This window comes from Pongo abelii, chromosome 19 (assembly GCF_028885655.2).
Source record: "Pongo abelii isolate AG06213 chromosome 19, NHGRI_mPonAbe1-v2.0_pri, whole genome shotgun sequence".
NCBI classification, from domain to species: Eukaryota; Metazoa; Chordata; class Mammalia; order Primates; family Hominidae; genus Pongo; species Pongo abelii.
This window is the reverse complement of record NC_072004.2, coordinates 84842496-84866480: the sequence shown is the minus strand read 5'-3', so window position 1 is coordinate 84866480 and position 23985 is coordinate 84842496. Positions and strand designations below refer to the sequence as shown.

The following is a 23985-nucleotide window of genomic DNA, read 5'->3' as shown; positions in this document are numbered from 1 at the left end:
CATGACAGCAACATCACTGCTATTCCTGAGTTTTGTTTGTTTGTTTGTTTGTTTTTTGAGATGGAGCCTCACTCTGTCATCTAGGCTGGAGTGCAACGGCACGATCTCGGCTCATTGCAACCTCTCCCTCCTGGGTTCAAGCGCTTCTCCTGCCTCAGCCTCCCAAGAAGCTGGGATTACAGGCGGCCGCCACCACGCCCAGCTAATTTTTTGTACTTTTAGAAAGGGAAACTAAGGCTTAGCGCAGTTAGGTATTTTGCCTAAGGTATTCAACAAGTGAAGTTTAGATCCCAAATATAAACCTAAGTGTTCTGGCTCCAGACCCTGAACTCTTACCCATGAAGCTGTGCTCAGCAGCTTGGAGCAATGCACCTGACCATTGCATCGTTCTGTTTGTTCACATGTCAAGTGAGAGTAACAAACACTGCCTCTGAGTTTCTTGTGGTGGTTAAATGAAATAATATGAACTAGCATCAAACTGATTTAGAATTGGTCACTATCAATCAAGGCAAGGGACAGCTTACACTGGCATCGGTAGCTCAAAGAAAGAGCTCAAACAGAGGGGCCACACACGTTGAACTCGGGAGAATGGAGCTTTGTCAAGGCCTATTTATTTTTGTGAAGCGCAGCAGAAGGAGGCAGGGTATGAATGGGAAGAAATCACCAAGCCAGCCTTCAAAAATTGCCAAGAAAAACACAAAATGTGGGAGCTACTTCTTTAGGAGTACAAATTTAAGCCTCGGCATTAAAGTAATAACAAGGAGACTCTTCGAGCTACAGCGGTATACTCTACAATAATGAAGTGATAATTTTTGCTTCACACAGTGAAACAGGTAAGTATATTCGCAGTATACCTTATTAATACCATACGAGGGAAAATATAAACTGCTTTTATCCTTGTTTATACCAAGAAAGGGTTTATGGTAGCCTTCCGAAATTCATAAAATTTATAAAATTAACATATAATTTATGCTATAAAGTAAACTAATATAAAAGGTAAAGAATAAAAATTGTAAGGGGAAGGGATATAAGACTCCTGGCAGGTTGATATAAGAATAAATCCCAAAGGAAATAGTAAAAATAAAAGAAGAAAGCAATAAAATTGAAAATAGGAAAATAAAACAAAGCTGGTTCTTCAGAAGAAAAAAAAATCAATAAAGTTGATAAACCTCAAGCAAAATTGACAAATTTAACAAAAGAAGACACAAATTATCAGTATCAGGGAAAAAAAAAAAGATGTCACAACAGATTGTGCAGCCATTTAAAGGATAGGCAGGAAACACTATGAACAATTTTACTCTCATAAATGTGACAACTTGGAAGAAATGGACCAACTCCTCAAAACCACATACCACCAAAACTCAGCCATGATGAAACAGATAATGTGAATAGTCCTGTAACTATTAAAGAAATTGAGATTGTGATTAAAAAGTCCCAGAAAAAAAAAATCCAGGCTCATTTTCTTTCATTGGAGAATTTTAGCAAACATCCAAAGAAGAATTAGCACCAATTTTATACAATGTCTACCAAAAAATAGAAGCAACACTTACCAATTCATTTTTATTAAGCCATTATTACCTTAATACTAAAACTAGAAAATAATAGCACAGGAGAAATAATAAATAAACCACCACAGACCAACATCTCCCAAAAGCCTAGAAACAAAAATCCTCAACAAAATTTTAGCAAATCGAATCCAACAATGCACAAAAATATATATACCATAACTAACTGGGATTCATTAGGGGTATGCAAGGCTAGCTCATAACATAAAAATGAATCAACATAATCTACATATCGACAGATCAAAGAAGAAAAATCTTATGATCATATCAACTGATGCAGAGAAAGCATTCAACAAAATTCAATACCCGTTCATAATAAAAGTTCTCAGGCAGGGCACGTTGGCTCGCGCCTGTAATTCCGGCACTTTGGGAGGGCCAAGGCAGGCAAATTGCTTGAGCCCATGAGTTCAAGACCAGCCTGGGCAACATGGCGAAACCCCATCTCTACAAAATACAAAAAAAAAATATTAGCCACGTGTGGTAGCATGTACCTGTAGTTCCACCTACTTTGGAGGCTGAGATGGGAGGATCACTTGAGCCAGGGAAGGCTGAGACTGCAGTGAGCCATGATCACACCTCTGCACTCCAGCCTGGGTGACAGAGTGAGACCCTGTCTCAAAAAAACAAAAACAAACAATCAAAAAGAACCTCTCAGTATACTGAGAGGTTTTATATAGTTGAGAACCTTTTCAACTTCATAAGTAACATCTACAAAAAACCTACAGTTAGCTTCATACTTAATAGTGAAAGACTAAATGCTTTCCCTCTAAGATGAGGAACAAAGCAAGTTTGCCTGCTCTCATCAACCTTATTAACCTAGGACTGGACATTCTTGCCACTTCAATAAGGCAAGAAAACGAAAGTAAAAATCAAAGTAAAGATTGGAAAAGAAGAAATAAAACAGTCTCCATTTACAGATGCCATGACTGTTTATATAGAAAACCCTAACGATTCGATGACAAGCTTCTAGAACTAATAAGTGATTTTAGTAAAGTCACAGAATAGATTGACTGCAGAATCCACAGAATTCAAGATCAATACAGAAAAAATCTATTGCATTTCTATATACTGACAATGAACAAGTGAAAACCAAGCTCACAAATCAAATTCCACTTAAAATTTGCTCCAAAAAAACACTTAGGTATAAATTTTAACAAAATCTAATATAGAGGAATTGCATTATAAAAATGCTGATGAAAGAAATAAAATTTTTAAAGTTAAAGAAATATACCATGTTTGCAGATTGGAAGAACCAATGTAGTAAAAATGTCAATTCGCCCTAAATTGATCTATAGGTTAAATGCAATTCCTACTAAAATCTCAGTAAGTTTCTTTGTGGACATAGACAAGCTTATTCTAAAACTTATATGAAAAGAGAAAGGCCTTTAGAATAGTCAACATAGTTCTGAAAGAGAACAGAGTAAGAGGAATCATGTTTCCCTGTTATGATACTCTACAGCTGTGGTAATCAAGACAATGTCATACTGGCAGAGGGACAGACACATAAATCAGTGGAACAGAATAGAGAACGCAGAAATAACTTCAAACAAATATGCCCAATTGATATTGACAAAGGAGCAGAAGCAATTCAATGGAGGAGGGATAGCCTTTTCAACAAATGGTGCTAGAATAATTGGTAACCCACTGGCCAAAAAAATAAAGCTCAACCTAAACTCATACCTTGAACAAAAATTAACCCAAAATGGACCATGGGCTTAAATGCAAAATGCAAAACTACAAAACTTCCAGACAGATCTAGGACTAGGCAAAGGGTTCTTAGACTTATTATCAAAAGCATGATCTGTAAAAGTAATAATTGATAAGTTGAACAAAATTTTGCTCTGTGGAAGACCCTGCTAAAAGCATAAAAAGACAAATTACAAACTGGGAAAAATATTTTCATATCACATATATATCGGACAAAGCCCTTGTGTCCAGAATATACAAATAACTCTCAAAAGTAAACAATAAAAAGAATCTAATTAGACAATGGGCAAAAGATATGCACAGACATTTCACCAAAAATATATAGATGGAAAATGAACACCTAAAAACATATTCTACATTAGCCACTAGAGAAATTGTAAATTAAAACTACATATAGGCTGGGCACGGTGGCTCACGCCTGTAATCCCAGCACTTTGGGAGGCCAAGGCAGGTGGATCATCTAAGATCAGGAGTTCGAGACCAGCAGACCAGCCTGGCCAATATGGTGAGACCCCGTCTCTACTAAAAAAAGAAGAAAAAAAAAATTAGCCGGGCATGGTGGCAGGCGCCTGTAATCCCAGCTACTGGGGAAGCTGAGGCAGGAGAATCACCTGAAACCAGGAGGCAGAGGGAGGTTGCAGTGAGCCGAGATCACGCCATTGCACTGCAGCCTGGGCAACAAGAGCAAAACTCCGTCTCAAAAAAAAAAAAAAAAAAAAAAAAACCTACACATATATCACTACACATCAGAATGGCTAAAATGAAAAATACAGATAATACCAATTGCTGGCAGAGATCCAGAAAAACTGGATTATTCGGACATTATTGCTGAGAACATAAAATGGTACAATTACTCTGGCCAATAGTTCAGCAGTTCTTTCAAAACTAAAGATGGGCTTACCATATAACCCAGCAATTGCACTATTGGGCTTACACCCGAGAGAAATGAAGACCTATTCTCATGCAGGAACTTATGCATAAATGCTCATAACAGCTTTATTCATAATAGCCAAAAATGGAAAACTACCCATATCTCCTTCAAAGGCTAAGGTGTTGAACAAACTGTGGTATAACCATACCATGGACGGGTACTTAGCAATAAAATGCAACAAACTATCAATACATGCAATTACTTAAATGAACCTCAATAAAATTACATTGAAAAAAATCTCAAAAAGAGATGCATGATTTTGTTTATACAAAAATCATGAAATAACAAAATGGCAAAGGAGAACAGATTGGTGGTTGCCAGGGATTAAAGACGGAGATGGGGAGAAGAGGTGGGTGTGATTATAAGAGGGTAACATAAAAGAGTCTAGTAATGTTGCTGTAGTGAAGTATCTTGATTATAATAGTACTTAGGCAAGACTTACACATGTGATAAACTTTACAGAGCTACACGTGCACACACACACGCACGCACAAATGAATACTTGCATAGCTGGAGAAATTAAGTTCTATGATTTGTGCTACTGCCACTTACCTGATCTTGATAATGTACTATAGTTGTGTAAGATGTTAACTTGGGATGGGGGGTAGTTTCGCATGGCCTGGGGAAAGGGATCTATGGGACTTCCCTGTACATTTCTTTGCAACCTCCTGTTAATCTACAATTATTTCAAAATAAAAAGTTTTAAAAGTATATCCCATAAATTCCTATACAGGTAGTAAAAGTAGGCCACATATTTGACTGTAAGCTCTTGAGAAACCAGTCAGAGAGGAAACAATAGTAATTACACAGTTCACAGGTCTACGAGAAAAAGAAATTGCTCAGAGAGACCAAAAAAAAAAAAGAAAAAAAAAAGAGAAGAAAAAAAAAAACAATCTTGATAGCAAGTATGGGAAGACGGATCTTCCTCCTGCAGATTCTAATGAAAGGAACATTCTATCTTGAGTTTAGACTCTTGAGCTACAGTCCAGAACCCTGAAGAGTAGCCCTCAACTCTACTTTGTCCTTAAAAATTCTCCAGTGGAAAGTGTCTGTATACTGCTTCACGCAATGCAAGGACCATCGGCTTTGTAACAGTCTTATAGCAGACATGATCCTATTTAAGAACACATTCCAACACTAGAGGGTGCACTTCCTGATAGTAGATCACAGCTAAGATCAAAACCCATTACAAAGGGAGGCACTTTTGTAGACATGAACAAAAGCCTTACCAACTCACTTTTCCATTAGGATGCCCTCTCTTTGCCCTTGCCCTGTCTCTCTAACACCTCTATTGTGAGTTTCCTTGGAATTTCCATTCCTCTCATGCAGATGCCTTGGTAGGTGGTTGTACCTCCAGCTGGACAGGAAGTACCGTTCCCACCACACGGAGACAGATACAAAAAATAAAAAAAATAAAAAAAAACAAGAAGGAGACATCCTCGCAGAGAGGATGTCATTTACACAACGTCCTTCACTAGGACTTGAGCTGACTTAGGGATTTGGGCCAAAACCTCAGCTAATAAAAAAGTGTTCCTTTACCTCATTCTTCCTTCTGTTTATATGGGACAGAATTTAAGTGTCAGGATGTGGGTCCTCACCAAATACCATCTTTCCATCTCAACCCAAGTTTTATAGTAGTGGTTTTCACAGGGATTTGCCTGTTTTCTCCAATCTACAGGGAAAAGGCAAGGAAGTTCACATTCAGGGGCCTTTCTGGCCTTACATAAAGCCCCATCTGCCAAATATATGTGACATTCACTTCCTACTCAACCAATAACTTAAGCCACTGAGTTCAAAACTACCCATTCAATGTAACTGACTGATAAGATGATTATTTCAGGTCTTAGAACAGTGAGCAAATGGCTTCCCCCTTAAAGGGCTCTTCTAAAGTCAAGGCATTGCTCACCAGTCCAAAAATAAACCCCCAGGAGAAACCTGAAAGTACAAGGATTTGGATTCAGATGATGATCTTGCCAACTTACGTGGAACTGGTCTGAGGTTGTTCAAATGCTTCTTTTGGAATTTTAAGGCCAGGGTTTCGCTTCTTGCCTATGGGGAAAGACAAAAGGAAAAAGTTAAGGACTAAATCATAGCAAGATAGCAGAGAAAGAGACTGCGGCAAAGGAAAGAGCTGACCTGCACATGCAGCTCTCATGTCTCCATTCAAAGCGCCACTTCCTACCCAGGAAGTCTGTGAGTGTTAAGAACCCAAGCACCAGGTAGAACAGAGCTTCCCAAATACAGACTGTGGTCATGAATGAGGTTTTTCATTAGTCCAGGGGGCAAACATCAGGATGAGAATGCCAACTCTCTTTTCCTAGGAAGATCTGCCCTTTCTCCCCACTGAGAGTTTGTCATTGCAACTTCTTTTTTTTTTTTTTTTTTTTTTTTTTTTTTGAGACAGAGTCTTACTCTGTCACCCAAGGCTGGAGTACAGAGGCACAATCTCGGCTCACTGCAACTTCTGCCTCCTGGATTCAAGCGATTCTCCTGCCTCAGCCTCCTGAGGAGCTGGGATTACAGGCATGCACCACCATGCCCGGCTAATTTTTATATTTTTAGTAGAGACGGGGGTTTCTCCATGTTGGCCAGGCTGGTCTCGAACTCCTGACCTCTGGTGATCTGCTGACCTTGGCCTCCCAGAGTGCTGGGATTACAGGCATGAGCCACCACGCCCAGCCTATAAGCCACCATGCCTGGCCTTGTTTTTTTTTACACTATAATGGTGATGGCAGACACTTGCTTATAGCTTTTTTTTCTTTTTGGTGTTAGTAAAGGGTAGTCACCCTTATCTCAGTATTCCACTATTTTCTAAATCAATCTGTGAACTACTACAAAGTTAGCAATGGAAGTAGAATAAAAAATGCTTTTCCACTGTTCTGCCCTCCCCTTTTCCCAACCACCTGCTGTAATTTGAAAAACTTAGGAGAGGGATAGAGTAATACTTATTTACATTTTCCCTCTTCCGGAAAGGATTAAGATAACAGATGAGCTTATGCAAGGAGGTCATAACTTCTTCTTGGGCCAAATGGAAACGTAACTTGATGTTGATCATACCTGGGCTGAAATTACAACAGAATTTGGCTCAAATACTTTTGTTGATGAGTAAAAAAGAACAGACTAAGAAATGCCAGCTCAGGAAGCAGATCAGAGCAAACAAGGGCCTGGGGTTTTCCTCATCCATGGAGATCCTGTGTCTCTTTGCACTTGGCAGGAGAAACCAAGGGAGAGCTGGATAGAATGGCTGGAAAGAATGCTACCTCCTGGCCGGGCGCGGTGGCGCACGCCTGTAATCCCAGCACTTTGGGAGGCCGACACGGGCAGATCACGAGGTCAGGAGATCGAGACCATCCTGGCTAACACGGTGAAACCCCGTCTCTACTAAAAATACAATAAATTAGCTGGGCATGGTGGCGGGCACCTGTAGTCCCAGCTACAGCGGAGGCTGAGGCAGGAGAATGGCGTGAACCTGGGAGGCAGAGCTTGCAGTGAGCTGAGATCGCGCCACTGCACTCCAGCCTGGGCGACAGTGTGAGACTCTGTCTCAAAAAAAAAAAAAAAAAGAATCCTACCTCCTTTCCCACCTCTTCTCTACATTGCAGATGAGCACTCAGAGATAACGTAAGCCCTGGATACGGCCCTGGATAGATCCTGAAGCTGCAAAGACACTTAAGAAATCAATTAAAATAACCTCCTTGCAGAAAAATGACATCCAAAGACTTCAGTGACTTGCTCCACATCACAGAGGTCAGCAACGACCCAGTCAGAATCAGAATCCAGGTCTCCTGACACTCAGGTGGGAGTTCTTTCTACTATCCTGCGATAGAAGACGTTTAGAGATGACTGGAGAGGGGCAGGTGAGACATACACGGGATTTTGAGTTTTAAAATACCCAGCTGACATCTGGTTCTTCCACGCACCACGCAACTTCTAGAATCACTTTTCGTCTGACTCAGTTTTCTCAATTGTAAAATGAGGAAGTAACATCAATACTCACCTCACTGGACTGATATGAGAATCAAAGCAGATAACACATATGAAAAAACATTAAGATACCTTAAGTAGCTGTTAATTAGATTCATTTAGGGAAATAATCAGTACCGTCTCTTTTTTAAAAGTCATTTAAAAAATTAATGAAGAGAATTGGCCACATCATTATAGCCCACTATAATGTATAATGAAATTTTTTCTTTCTATTCCTTCAGAATCCAAAATCAGATCAATTCTGCCAAGTTGCATAAAGCCAGGAAAAAATATGCTTCGCGGTAATCAGCCTAGAGAAAGCCTTTTAGGACCACCTTCAGAATAACAGGCTTTCTCAATTCTCTCCTCATTTGGGTTTACTTATGTATTTTATAAGGTTCAAAACTCACCATTCACTTTCCTGCTCTTGGAACTCAAACAGCTGTTAAGGATGTTACTAAATTAGTCAGTTATTGACATCGCATAGAGCTTTCCTATGTACCAGGAACTATGGCTAGGTGCTGGACCCAGTTATGAGAATCCAAATAGATACATGACCTAATTCCAACAATTTCCATCCACGCACCTCAGCCAAACAGATAGGGAATGTTATTTTCGATGAGATTCTTCAGTGAGGAATGAATGACGGATTCAACTTGTTTAGATAACTATACAGATAACTACATACAAATTCCAGTACAGGTGACAAATAATTCAGGTAATCCCAAAAGGCGACCCTACAGTTCTCTCAACGAAAACAAAAACTAAAGTAACATATATTTTGCCTATGAAAACTGGTCTCCAGTTGTCATTTAAGCAAACCAAAAGCAGAAGTTACTCTTAAATTCCTACATCTTTCTCTTCTTTACCTCTAACTCAGTTCTTACAAGATAGAGGTAAAGAGAAATAGCTATTTATCGAGAAAACCCCTTTGGAAAACCTTAATATAGCAAGTAATTAGTAGCAATTCTTAACAGCAATTAATTATTACACCATAACTTAAATCACCAAAACATCTATACAAAGAAATAGTAAAAAAGAGAGAAAGTTTTTAGCACAGAGACCAAAGGAATAAAAGACCAAAATAAAATAAAGTCTTCCAAGTGGGAGGAAAAGGCCTTTGATGCTCTCCCCGATCACTTTTACACCCAGCCACCCCCACAGCCCCCTACATCAACATCATTCTTACCCTGAATTTACTGCCTCCTAGTTGAAATTGCCAGCCTCCTGTCTCCAGACTCTAAACCCTTGACTACGTATATAAGTTGGACATCTGCATATCTTAAACCTAATATTTCCAAGTACATCAGCTCCTCAGAACAACGAGAAAAAAAATAGATCCAGGAGACACAAAACCTAGTTGAATTACAGTGTTAGAAAATACTCTGCCTTCACGTTTACATCAAATAAAATACAAATCACGAGCACACACAGCAACATTCTGCAGTTCACTTACTTGCCCATCTCTGACAGAGCAGCACAGTAAGAGACCAGCAGAGGCGACTCTGGTGAGGTTTTGGAGGCTGCAAGGAAGGCCAGCAGAGGAAAACCTAACAGAAGTCATTCTTCACTTAGCTCCAAAGACCACACTTCAGCAAGGAGAAACAGAACTGAACAGACTCCACCCCCTCCTCAAGTTCGGATTGCAGCAAACCTCTGCAAGTTCATTGTTCCGAGGAAATTACAGCTTCAGGAAAGGAGAAGGGAAGTGGGTCCATGTGGACACCCAGGCGTGACATTAATCATTAACCAGACTTGGAGGAATAAATCTATAAATCTGGACAGTACCATGTTCTGCAGCTTTTCTATAAATACCTCTTTCATTTCTTAAAAGAAAGAAAAACAATATGTGGTCAGTTTCCAGCTGTGTTTACTTCACAGCAATCTGTTCCCCCAGGAAGGCAGCCAACACCTGACGCTAACATTGAACACTGTTAAAAAAAAAAAAAAAAAAAAAAAACATGGGAGGGAGCACTATGAATAATAAAGCTAAGTGGCCAACTATGTTCAACAGTCTTTGCCTTTGATATTCTAAAGCAAAGCAGAAAAAATGTCAGAAAAAAAAAGGCTTTCTATGATGTCACATGCTAGCAACAAGCCTTCTCAGAAACAGAGAATTCTGTAGATTTCTGCAGATTGCAACAAGCCTCGACTGCTTATTGGCACAGTCTGCAAAGGGTAAGCCTCATCGGCCTGATTGGGCATATGCAGCACTATATTGCATCAGACCCTGTTACACCCATGACTGTGTTCTCTGAAAAGAGTGTAGTCCCACCACACACATATATTTGCAAAATTCATCTTAAACCAAAGCAAAGCTAGGTCATTATAATCCTGGCCTGCAGCAAAACGGCACTGGAAAAAAAAATTTAAAAAGCCTTGCCAATAGTTAGAAAATATTTACCAGGCCACAGAAATGTTCGCTAGCTTTGACTGCACCGAAAATGATGGGGTACACGAGAGGTCTTGCACACACTCTGAGAGGGTAAGCACAAAGCACTCCTCTGATGTTCCTCATTACATAAAACAGAAGATTAAGTTCCACTGCCAACCCAAGCAGCATGAGAAGACCACGCGGTCAACAGAAGGTGGCATCATGAAGATATGCTGATGCCTAAATATTTGTTAGCTTGGCCGAGGGTTGGGGGGCACGATTATGAGAGTTTATGATTATTGACACAGCTTCACAAAAGGATGGCAGTGTTTCCAGTGCCAAATTTATTTTAAAAATCTGTTTCCCAATATGAATGGAATTTCCAGCCAAGTAACTGGCAATCTAGAGGCCTTGGCTGCCCTCTCCTTACTACTTGCATCTACGCTTACGTTCCAAGGGTAGTTGGCAACAAAATCAGCAGTGAAGTATCATTCAGTGTTATTAAATTGCAATCATCATATGCAAAGCAACGAACGAAGCAGGGCAGGGGAAGAGGCGTGCAGGAAGAAAGCTGGCTTTGCAACAGCAATGTAAAAGTGAACAGGGACCCTGCCATCCTCCAATCTTCCAAAACCACTGGCTCTTATATACCACTGAGATTCCAACCACTGAGGACAAATCTCTCTGGAATTACAGAAAGTGTAGAGAAGAAAAGCTGAAAAGCTCTTTTTTTTTTTTTTTTTTTTGAGATGGAATCTTGCTCTGTCACCCAGCCTGGAGTACAGTGGCACAATGTCAGCTCTCTGCAACCTCCACTTCCCGGGTTCATGTGATTCTCCTGCCTCAGCCTCCTGAGTAGCTGGGATTACAGGCGCCCGCCATCACACCCAACTAATTGTTGTATTTTTAGTAGAGATGGGGTTTCACCACGTTGGTCAGGCTGGTCTTGAACTCCTGACCTCGTGATCCACCTGCCTCGGCCTCCCAAAGTGCTGGGATTATAGGTGTGAGCCACCGCGCCCGGCCTTTTTTTTTTTTTTTTTTTTTTTTTTGAGACAGAGTCTCGCTTTGTCACCCAGGCTGGAGTGCAGTGGTGCTATCTAGGCTCACCAAAACCTCCGCTTCCCACGTTCAAGCAATTCTCATGGCCCTCAGCCTCCCGAGTGACTGCGACTGGGAATACAGGCACGCGCCACCCCACCCGCCTAATTTTTGTATTTTTAGTAGAGATGGGGTTTCGCCATGTTGACCAGGCTAATCTCAAACTTCTGACCTCAGGTTATCCGCCCGCCTTAGCCTCCCAAAGTGCTGTTGCTGGGATTACAGGTGTGAGCCACTGTGCCCAGCTGAAAAGCTCATTTTAAAACCTGCAGTCAGTTTGATTTCAGAGTCAGAATGAATCTCCTAAGACCTTACCTTTGCTCATACTGTTCTTTCTACCTGGAGGGCTCTAGCTGTCCTGCAGAGAAGAACTCAACCTTCCAAATTCAAAATCTCCCTCATAGAACCTTCCCAGAGCTTCCTGAACACGACCTAAGGATTACTATCCACACATTCCTGCTTTCACATTCCAGCACCATACACTGGGCCTGCAACACAATATGAGCTCAAAGCAGGTTCCCTGAAACTTTGATATTTTAGTTGAAAAATGTCCACTCTCTCTAAAATAGATCTCCATGATCATCTTCCACTCATTTCCCGCAAACTTTTTCTCACAATCTAGAATTATGTTATTTTTGTATTTATTTATTTACTTTTGCATTTATTTATTACTTGTTTATCTACCTTTCTCCACTAGAATATAAGTTCCACGATGGCCAACGATTTTGCCCCGCACCTGCACATCATAAATATTTGTTGACCGAATGTTTGTTATTCTTTTCTCAACTGTTTTGAACATTTGTACAGAGCTCTTCAAAAAACAAACAAACAAAATGAACAACCAAGAACGGAATGGAAATTGCACAAACCTCTGCATCAATAAGAATCATTTCAAATCCCAGCTGTCCCACTTAGTGATGTAATGTTGAGAAAGTTTCTTATCTTAAACTAAGTTTCCACACCTGCAAACTGGAGATGATGTACAGTCTCCCCAGGTCATTAAGAGACTCGATTGACACAGTGTGTGTGAAGAAGCCTAGCAGGGTGTAGCATAAATACTTTCTTTTGTCCCTTCCATGTTTATGCTTACATTTTTAAAATATGAGCTAAGCAGAATGTTCCCTGGATGGCATCTTATTTCTTCAAATTCCGTGCTCCATTCTCCCTCTTTTGTGTTATTTATGCTAGGATTACATTTTTCAAACATCTCATCAATCTTGAATCTACCTCTCTTTGTGCCTACTGACTATGGGAACTTCTCCAGGTCTATAGACTCAGGATTTCTGGGACTGAATGTAGTGAGTGCTTATAATTTTACATTGCCTCAGTATCCATTTTTAAACCTAAGTTAAACTATCTCATATCAGAAGCAGGGCTCAGTCACTCTGGACACGGTTTCTAATACCACACTCCACCGGAGTGGCTCCCAACCAGTGGCCAGAGATGAAACTTAGAGACATCTCTCCTGCCTAGCAGGCTGGCCTCCCTACTTTCCTGCCACTTCCTTTAAACAGACCACGCAGACATTTGCCCACAAACGTAAGGTGACCACCTCTCAATCACACTGTGACCTCCTAGAACTAGTGCCTGCTTGCTTTAAACCCAGCAATTAAAGCTCCCTGCAGGAAACTGGATAACGCCCTGTACCCAATAAAGACACTGGCTCACTGCTCCCTTCTTTCCCTCTCTGCATATGTGTGTGTGTGTGTGTGTGTGTGTGTGTGTGTGGCTTCCAGGTGTGTGTGTGTGTGGCTTCCAGGCGTGCTGGGTGCCATATAGAGTCTCTAAGTGCTAAAAACTCTTAAAATCTCACATTGTAGTTGTGTCACTGAAGCCACACTTGCAATCCTATCCCTACGGGTGAAACTGCCCCAAAAGGACCCATGCAGGTGGGTCCCCTGCTGATGCCCTTTTGTCCAGGTCTCTCAGCTACTGGGGACAGTAGTTAACGGCTAAGTTGATAGAATGAGGCTTCAGGATGCATATTTTTTTTAAGTTTCACAAGTGTCTGAGAAATCAGCCACAGTTAAGTAGCCCTTGTCTACCATATGTCTATGTAAAGTTGTTTTGTGTTTGTTTGTTTGTCTTGTTTTACCGTTTCTCACTTTATGATGCTAACGTCACTTTCCTCCCAGGCTCTTGTCACATCCCCCACAACCCACCAGTTCTTTCTGATTAGTAAGAATTAAATTCCAAGCTAGCTCCTCATTGTGTTATCTCTATCTTTGAGCTGAAATTGTCAATCATTCCCCAGGGTACACATTGCAAGGGTCAAAACTTTTTAAGATGCAAATTCTGCCATCGAAGCATCAGGAGATATGAAAACCCAACTCCATGATAACAGCGGGTACGTGTGATGTGCAATACAAGCATTGCACCCTGAAAGCAGGAGAGAAGAAGCAAGACAAGCAACACTGAGAAATGGTCTCACATACGAAGTGGTATTTGAGGTGGCCCTTTGATTTTAGTAGGATTTAAGGGTACCTGAGGGTTTGTTATACTGTATGTCTTCTTTATATATTTAAATATTTCCAAAATCAAAGTTTAAAAAGACCATGGGTAGGATTTTGACAATCAAGACTTGGAGAGACAATAAGGGGATTCTAAGTAAAATGAGGATGAAATATCTACGTAAGGAGAAGCACTGTGGTATATTCAAAGAATTCTGAGTTTTCTACTCTGGACAAACTGAAAAGTGGTGGAGAGAGAAACCTGGAGGAGGAGGTTGGAGTCAGAGATCAAAATACTGTAACAAATATACTTTAAATTTCAGATGTAAAAGAGAAGTCATTTATGTTTTTCGGTAGAGGAATGTCATGCCACATCCATGCTTCAGAAAAAAAAAAAAAAAAAAAAAAGATGTAACAAGATGAACTGATCTAATAATATCAGGATGTTTTGAAACTGTGCTACACACACACTCATGCATAAACCCACATACTGTCATGCCTTGATGTTTTATGCCTCCAGGTCTTTGCTCTTATTTTCCTCAGAATGTTGTTATTACCTGTTTTCCCCAGTCAACTGCGACACTCAGCTCAAGTATGTTTTTCTCCAGGAAGTCTTCCATGAAAGTCCCCAATACAATAAATACATTTCCTCTGTGTTGCCACAGTACCTTGAACCTTCCTATGCTGATTAAGTGAACCCATCAGTTCATCCATGTCTTCCACTAAAAATGCAAGCCCTTTGAAGTCAGGGCCCATGTCTTCTTACCTATGTACAGAGTTTAAGTGCTAGACCCAAAAATAAGAGGAAGAGACCACAGCAATCTGGCTCACAAATAAGCTGCTTGAATTTTGCAGAGGCAAAATCTATAGGCTCTGGTCACTTACTGCATAAGAGGAACAAAGGAACAGAAGCGTAGTAGCAGTAGTAGCTGTAATAGTAATAGTAGAAGTATTGCTACTAGTAATAGTAGTGATAGTAAAAATGACGCTCGTCATCTGGCTTTTCCACCCCCAAATGAAGTTAAGTGAAAGAGGAAAGTCAGGTCAGTGGGGGTGGCCAGTGGGGAAAGGGCAGATCATGAGTTCCAATTCAGATGTATTACGTATAAGATGCTGCAGGGACGCGTGGCAGAATTCAAGCAGGCAAATGGAGCTTAATAGAGGGACAGGAGGAAATGAGTAGATCTGGGAATGACAAACAGAGAAGCAGAAAATTGCCTGAGACAGACAGGGAAACAAGAAGAACGAAAGAAGGCGGCCAGGTGCGGTGGCTTATGCCTGTAATCCCAGCACTTTGGGAGGCCGAGGTGTGAGGATCAGTTTAGGTCAGGAGTTTGAGACCAGCCTGGCCAACATGGTGAAACCCCATCTCTACTAAAAATACAAAAAATTAGCCAGGCATGGGGCACACGCCTGTAATCCCAGCTACTCCGGAGGCTGAGGCGGGAGAATTGCTGGAACCCCATCTCTACTAAAAGTCCAAAAAATCAGCTGGGTGTGGGGCGCATGCTTGTAATCCCAGCTACTCCAGAGGCTGAGGCGGGAGAATCGCTGGAACCCCGGAGGCGGAGGTTGCAGTGAGCCGAGATCGCGCCACTGCACTCCAGCAGCCTGGGAGACAGAACAAGACTCCCTCTCAAAAAAAAAAAAAAAAAAAAAAAAAAAAAAAAGAAGGGAAGGCAGCCAGCCAAGCTAAAAACATTTTGAAGAATCAGTGAAGGACACAAAGAATTACGTTCCTGTCAAAGGAGAATGAGCCAGCCTGTCCACCCGCTAATTGGGAAATGACCCCATTTTAAGAGAATAAAAGTGCTCAAATGGGTTTTCTTACAGCTTCATGTGATTAAAGCTAAAATAAATAAATAAATAAATTCTAGTAGACCTTTTATGTCATGTTAACAATTTGGTGTTGACTAACATGTTCTTAAAAGAACCTAAAAGCAAATCACAGCCAATGCCCTGAGTTATGTTCTAGGCCCAGGGAGAAGGTAAGAGGCAGGCAGTAGGGAACTCCTGCTGTCTTGGTTCATCTCCTTCCTCATTTATGGGCTGCTTCACTCATTAGCATTGATCGAAAGGAAATGTAGTCATAAGGGTGTTAAAAACATCACCTTAAAATAAAAATATGGCAACGGGTTGCAAAGAAATTTAGTGGCATACTCAAGCTTTTCAAAATACACACTGGGGTTTTGGTTAGGTTTTAAAAAATAAGTATTTTTTTTTTAGAGATAATACTGAAATGTTTACGAGTGAAATGATATTATTCTAGAATTTGCTTCAAAAAAAAAGGCGGAGAGGGGGGATGGAGATACAGATAAAATAAGATTGGCCATGAGTTGGTCATTGTCAAAGCTGAGTGCTAGATACCTGGCAGTTATAATACAGTCTACTTTTGATTATGTTTGAAATTTACCAAAATAGCCAGGCACAGTAGCTCAAGCCTGTAATTCCAGCACTTTGGGAGGCTGAGGCAAGTGGATCACCTGAGGTCTGGAGTTTGAGACCAGCCTGGCCAACATGGTGAAATCCTGTCTCTATTAAAAATACAACAATTAGCTTGGCATGTGGGTGGGCGCCTGTAGCCCCAGCTACTTTGGAGGCTGAGGCAGGAGATACACTTGAACATGGGAGGTGGAGGCAATGAGCCGAAATCTCGCCACTGCACTCCAGCTTGGGCGACAAGAGCGAAACTCCATCTCAAAAAAAAAAAAAAAAAAGGAAAGAAAAAAGAAAAAGAAATTTACCGACATATAAAGATGTTCTTAAATAGTAACAGAATCACAGAAAATTCTGTTTCAATAGTTAAAGGAGTGGCATAGTGAATAAGAGGGGTGAATTTGTTGTTTTTTTTTTTATGTGGAAGTAATGGATTCTTTTTTTTCCTCTGGTCCAAGACCACAATTTTGGGTTTTTGTTTTGTTTTGTTTTTTGGTTTTTGGTTTTCTTTCTAGACAGAGTTTTCGCTCGTGTTGCCCAGGCTGGAGGGCAATGGCGTGATCTCGGCTCACCGCAACCTCCACCTCCCAGGTTCAAGCGATGCTCCTATCTCAGCCTCCCAAGTAGCTGGGATTACAGAAGTGCGCCACCATGCCCGGCTAATTTTGTATTTTTAGTAGAAACAGGGTTTCGCCATGTTGGCCAGGCTGGTCTCAAATTCCTGACCTCAGGGGATCCACTCACCTCAGTCTCCCAAAGTGCTGGGATTACAGACATGAGCCACCGCGCCTGGCCCACAATTTTAATAGCACTCTGATCACCTCCCTTTTAACCAAAGGAAACTCAAAGATAGTAACTTTAATTCAGCCAGCTGCTTGAAGACTAAGGGCTAATAAAAAAACAAAGGAAAGTTCTTCATCTGCAACCCCTCCCCTAGAATGCTATCAGTACAGGGTCTATTCTGCCTCTCACCCAGCTCCATCTGATTTCTTTGGAGCTGCACTCTATCCCGATGCCACTAGCCCTTGTTGGGGTACACCTTAGTACACCTTAGTTCACCTTACAAAGAGGCCTCTGCAATGCATGTCCCTGAGGATGTTTTGCATTATCTTACATAACGTTCTCTTTATAAAGACTCAGGGGAAAAAAAAATGTGTATCAGTAACAGAAAGAATTGGCTTCTCCTGCATAATTGATCAATTCCTGCCTAGAGCAAATGAAAATGATGTTTCCTTCCTTGGGTTAATGGCTAAAAAGCTTAGAGCTAAACTAGGAATTATATTCATATTCATTTCTGAGTCACTGTTTTTTTGCAGGTCTACTTCGTTTCTGTCTTATCTATTGTTTTAATAACATTTTATTATAGGATATTTTAAATGCAGGCATACACTGCATAATGATGTTTAGGTCAACTGTCACCTGGTGACATGGTAGCCGTCATAATGTCATAGTGCAATTCATTACACACGTTTGTAGTGCTACTGGTGTAAACAAACCTACTGCACTACCAGTCATATCAAAGTACAGCACACACAATTATTTACAGTACATAATATTTGATAATGATAATGACTATGTTACTGATTTATATATTTACTATATTATACTTTGTATTGTTATTTTAGAGTGTACTCCTTCTACTTATTTTTTTTTAAGTTAACTGTAAGACAGCCTCAGGCAGTGTCTTCAGCAGGTATTCCAGGAGAAGGCATTGTTATCATAGGAGATGACAGCTCCATGCATGTTATTATCTCTGAAGACCTGGGACAGAATGTGGAGGTGGAAAACAGTGATATTGATGATTCTGACCCTCTGTAGGCCGAGGCTGATAGATGTATTTGTGTCTTGGTTTTTTAAAAGGTTTAAAAGTAAAAATTAAAATAATTGTAATCTAGAAAAAGCTTAGAGAATAACGATATAAAAAAAGAAAATATTTTTGCACAGCTATACATTTGTGTTTTAAGCTAAGTGTTATTTATTACAAAAGAGCCAGAAGTTTTAAAAAAATTACAAAGTTTAGAAAGTTAAAAAGTTACAATAAGCTAAGGTTCATTTATTGTTGAAGAAAGAAAAACATATTTATAAACTCAGTGTAGCCTATACAGTGTTTATAATGTCTACAGTCATGTACTATAATGTGAGGCCTTCACATTCACCCACCACTCGTTCACTGACTCACCCAGAGCAACTTCCAGTCCTGGAAGCTCCATTCATGGTAAGTGCCCTACACAAGTGAACCATTTTTTATATTTTATACCACATTTTACTATACCTTTTCTATGTTGACATACACAAATATTGGCCATTTTGTTACAACAGCCTACAGTTTTCAGCACAGTCACACGCTGTCCCGGTTTGTATCCTGGGAGCAATAGGCCACATCATATAGCCCAGGTGTGTAGTAGGCTATGCCATTGAGGTTTATGTAAGTACATTCGATGATGTTCACACAACGACAAAATCACCTAACAATGTTTCTCAGAACTTATCCCCATCATTAAGCAACAAATCACTGCATAGGAGAAAATAAACAAAGTAGTTATAATCAACCCCTATATATCCATTTCCCCAGCTTCAACAATATTGACTCATGGACACTTTGTTTAGTCTGTATCCCAACCTCTTTCCCAGACATCAAATTATTTCATCCATACACTCTTTACCAAATATCCCTAAAAGAAACTGACTATTGAAAAAATAGTAACTGTAATAGCATTATCACACTTAAATAATTTCTTAATATCTGCTCAGTGTTCAAAATTCTAATTGTCTCACAAAAATCTCAAATACTTTTAAATTACTATATGTTTAAATCAAGATCAAAATTAGGACCATGCCTCATAAGCAGTTAAGTTTCTTAGTTCCCTTTTAATCAAGGGGCTCTCCCTTCATTTTGTTTTTCTTTCTTTTTTTTTTTTTTTAAAGACAGAGTCTCACTTTGTCATCCAGGCTGGAGTGCAGTGGCACGACCTTGGCTCACAGCAACCTCTGCCTCCTGGGTACAAGTGATTTTCGTGCCTCAGCCTCCCGAGTAGCTGAGATTACAGGCATGTGCCACCACGCCCAGCTAATTTTTGTATTTTTAGTAGAGATGAGGTTTTACCATGTTGGCCAGGCTGGTCTCAAACTCTCAGCCTCAGGTGATCTGCCCACCTCGGCCTCCCAACGTGCTGGGATTACAGGTGTGAGCCACTGCACCTGACCTCCCTCCATTTATTTTTGCCTCTCCCTTTCCTCTCCTCCCGCAACTTCATGCAATTATTTTGTTGAAGAAACGCATGCCATGTGTCCTGTAGTTTTTTCCACTGGATTCTGCTGCTCTTATCCCTTATTATTGACTCACACATCCCTCTGTTGGTTAGAAATTGATCAGATTCAACTTGATCAGATTGTTTGGCAAGACTACTTTGCAGGTGGCCTCACTTAATTTACGCTAAATTGCTTAATTTTATGCAACCTAACAATCTAACTTAAACTCTTAATGAAAAAAGGAAAAATGAATAAATATAAATGAATAATCCCTCAGCAAATTAACATTTTCATCTCTGTCAATTTGATAGGTACAAGGGTACAGGGGGTGTCTCATTGTTTTGAATCACATTTTAAAAATATTTAATGAAGCTGAGTATATATATATATATATGTATGTGTGTGTGTGTGTATATATATATATATATATTTTTTTTTTTTTTTTTTTCTTGAGACGGAGTCTCACTCTGTCCCCCAAGCTGGACTGCAATGGCATGATCTCAGCTCATTGCAACCTCTGCCTCCCGTGTTCAAGAAATTCTCCTTTCTCGGCCTCCCAAGTAGCTGGGACTACAGACGTACACCACCATGCCCAGCTTATTTTTGTATTTTTAGTAGAGACAGGGTTTCGCCATGTTGGCCAGGCTGATCTCAAACTCCTGACCTCAGGTGATCCACCTGCCTCAGCCTCCCAAAGTGCTGGGATTACAGGCGTGAGACACCACGCCTGGCTGCAGCTGAGTATTTTTTATATATCCACTGTCATCTGTACTCATTTTTCTGTGAACTCCCTGTTCAAGTCATCTGCTCATTTTTATAACAGGTTATTATTATTGCTTTCTTTGTAAAAGAAGGCATTGCCCCTTTTGTAGTTAGTGTTGCAATACACACACACACACACACACACACACACACACATACACTGTTTTTTTTTTCCTTTTTGGTTATATAAAATTTTAAATTTTTACATTCTTTTATGTTCTCTGCATTTTCATAAGGTAAAAACATTCTTTCCGTTTCCCCAGTGGCTAGATAGTTCTTCCAATATCACCTACTAATCTGTCTACTTGTTTCCAAATGAATTGTACACAACTTTTTAATATTTAAGCCTCTTATTCTTTTGTATAAGTTCATTGGCTGACGTGTCCAAAAAATATATGAAATATTCATGTAGACATCTTCATTTGATCCTCACTTTAAGAGAATTCTTTCTTGCTTTTCACAATTAAAAAAAAATGGTGCTGGCTTTGGAATCAGCTGAATAGACCAACTGAATGATTTTTCTCATGTTGAGGAGGTATATCACTATTTTCATTTTACTGAGTGGGCTAGACTGAGGATGGTTCCCAAGGACACGCCCATATCCTAATCCATGCAACCTATGAATGTTATCATGATAATTTTTTGCAGATGTGATTAAATTAAGGATTTTGAAATGAGAAGATGATCGTAAATTATCCAGGTGGGACTTAAATGCAATCAGAAGTGTCCTTACACAGAGGGGCAGAGGGAGAGTAGACACACACAGAGAGGAGAAGGAGAGGCGAAGGCTGAGTCAGAGACTTTGGTGATGCAGCTGCAATCTAAGGAATGCCAAAGGCCAGCAGCCACCACAGGCATGGATTCTCTCCCAGAGCCTCTGGAGGGAGCCTGACACGCCAACACCTTCACTGTAGACTTCTGGCCTCCAGATGTCAGAGAAAAAATTTCTGGTGTTTTAATGGGACAGAATACAGAGCCCAGAAATAAGGCTGCACACCTACAACCATCTGATCTTCGACAAAGTGGACAAAAACAAACACTGGGGAAAGGGTTCCCTAGCCAATAAAAGGTGCCGGAATAACTAGCTAGCTATATGCAGAAGGTTGAAACTGGATCCCTTCCTTATACCATATACAAAAACCAACTCCAGAGGGATTAAAGATTTAAATGTAAAACCCAAAACTATAAAAACCCTGGAAGACAACCTAGGCAGTACCACTCAGCCATCGGAATGGGCAAAGATTTCACAATGAAGATGCCAAAAGCAACTGCAATAAAAGCAGAAATTGACAAACGGGATCTAATTAAACTAAAGAGCATCTGCACAGCTAAAGAAATTATGAATAAACAGACAACCTACAGAACGGGAAAAAATTTTTGCAAACTATGCATCTGACAGAGGTCTCATACCCAGCATCTATAAGGAACTTAAACACATTTACAAGAAAAAAGCAAACAGCCCCATTAAAAAGTGGGCAAAGGACACAAACAGATACTTTTCAAAAGAAGATATACGTGTGGCCAACAAGCATGTGAAAAAAAGCTCATCACTGATCATTAAAAGCACAGTGAAATAACATCTCAGACCAGTCCTAAAGGCTATTATTCAAAAGTGAAAAATAATAATAATAATAATAACAGATGCCAGCGAGGTTGCAGAGAAAAAGGAACGCTTACACATTGTTGGTGGGAGTGTAACTTAGTTCAACTATTGTGGAAAGCAGTGTGGCTATTCCTCAAAGAGCGAAAAACAGAACTACCATTTGACCCAGCAATGCCATTACTGGGTCTATATCCAGAGGAATAGAAATCATTCTACCATAAACACACATACACGTATATGTTCACTGCAGCACTATTCACAATAGCAGAGACGTGGAATCAATCCAAATGCCCATCAATGGTAGACTGGATAAGAAACTGTGGGCCGGGCACGGTGGCTCACACCTGTAATCCCAGCACTTTGGGAAGCCGAGGCGGGCAGAATAGTTGAGGTCAGGAGTTCGAGACCAGCCTGGCCAACATGGTGAAACCACGTCTCTACTAAAAATACAAAAATTAACCGGGCATGGTGGCGCACGCCTATAATCCCAGCTACTCGGGAGGCTAAGGCAAGAGAATCACTTGAACCCTGGAGACAGAGGTTGCAGTGAGCCAAGATCGTGCCATTGCACTCCAGCCTGGGCGATAGAGTGAGACTCTGTCAAAAAAAGGAGGAAGGAAGGAAGGAAGGGGAAAGAGAAGGAAGCAAGGAAGGAAGGAAAGGAAGGAAGGAAGGAAGGAAAAAACACAATGTGGTACATATACACCATGAAATACTATGCAGCCATAAAAAAAGAATGAGACCACATCCTTTGCAGGAATATGGGTGGAGCTGGAGGATATTATCTTTAGCAAACTAATACAGGAAGAGAAAACCACATATCTCATGTTCTCACTTACATAAATGAGAACTAAATGATGATAACACACAGACACACAGAGGGAACAACACACACTGGGGCCTATCAGAGGGTAGAAGGAGGGGAGGGAGAGGATCGGGAAAAATAACTAATGGGTACTAGGCTTAATACTCGCGTAATCAAATAATCTGTACAACAAACCCCCATGACACAAGTCTACCTATATAACAAACCTGCACATGTACCCCTGAACATAAAACAAAACTTAAAAAAAAAAAATTCTGGTGTTTTAAACCACCAAATTTGTGGTAATTTGTTACAGCAGCTACAGAAAAGTATTAAATAATATGCTGTTATCAGAAATGGACAACGAATTTTGTCAAATTTTCTTTCAACATTTATTGAAATAATGCAGCATCCTTCCTGCCACACCCACACTGCCACACTCTCTAACAAATGTATTTCTTACTTTTCCCATGCTCTTCTCCTCCTTTCCCTACCCCACTTTCACTCTCTTGCCTTCTTAACTCCTGTAGCATTTGGCCTTCAGAAGCATCTTGTGATCCTGCATTGCCAGTGGCGACAGAAACAAAGAACTGGCTAATCCGTGGACTCGAGAAACATCTACAGAGTCTCCATTTGACAATATAAGAAAGCAAAACAAACAAAGTTGAGAAATTAACTGCAAACTATAAAGAATGGATATTAGCAGATGAGTCCCTCCTGCTCTTCAGTGGAGCAAGGAAGGAGGAGATGCTGACCCCCTGTCCAGGTCTTTCTAACTCAATGCCATCTTGGAGGAAAAAGGATAAGGAAGAAATGCCGCCCTTTCCCCAGGCCTGAAATTCCTCATGAATTCTGAAACTCTTCATGTTCCCTGCCAACAAGAAACAAGAGGGTAAAGAAACCGCGGCCAAAATAATAGAAAATATATGGCAAGACTCTTTACCCTGTAACTCAAACCCTGCAACCTGGAAAACCTCAGTTTAATCCTTTGCCCCATGGCTGTTTCTGCAATGTCTAGTTACCTTTCTTTCCAGAGAAG

General features: G+C 40.4%; 1 protein-coding gene across 2 annotated transcripts in view; it reads right to left on the bottom strand.

Moving 5' to 3' along the window:
• The window catches only part of MAP2K6 (mitogen-activated protein kinase kinase 6), a 138736-nt gene that overhangs the window by 42125 nt on the left and 72626 nt on the right, over positions 1-23985 (bottom strand). Inside the window, exons 1-2 of one of the 2 annotated variants that reach the window (XM_009251982.4) lie at positions 9623-9715; positions 6186-6252 (exon numbers count right to left, since the gene is read on the bottom strand). Coding sequence is in view for 1 of the 2 variants with exons in the window: in XM_002827761.6 (XP_002827807.1) it covers positions 6186-6252 (67 nt within the window). In the remaining variant the exon portion in view is untranslated. Of the gene's footprint in view, positions 1-6185; positions 6253-9622; positions 9716-23985 lie in introns of those variants that run through there. The other variant, XM_002827761.6, reaches the window with a different exon arrangement.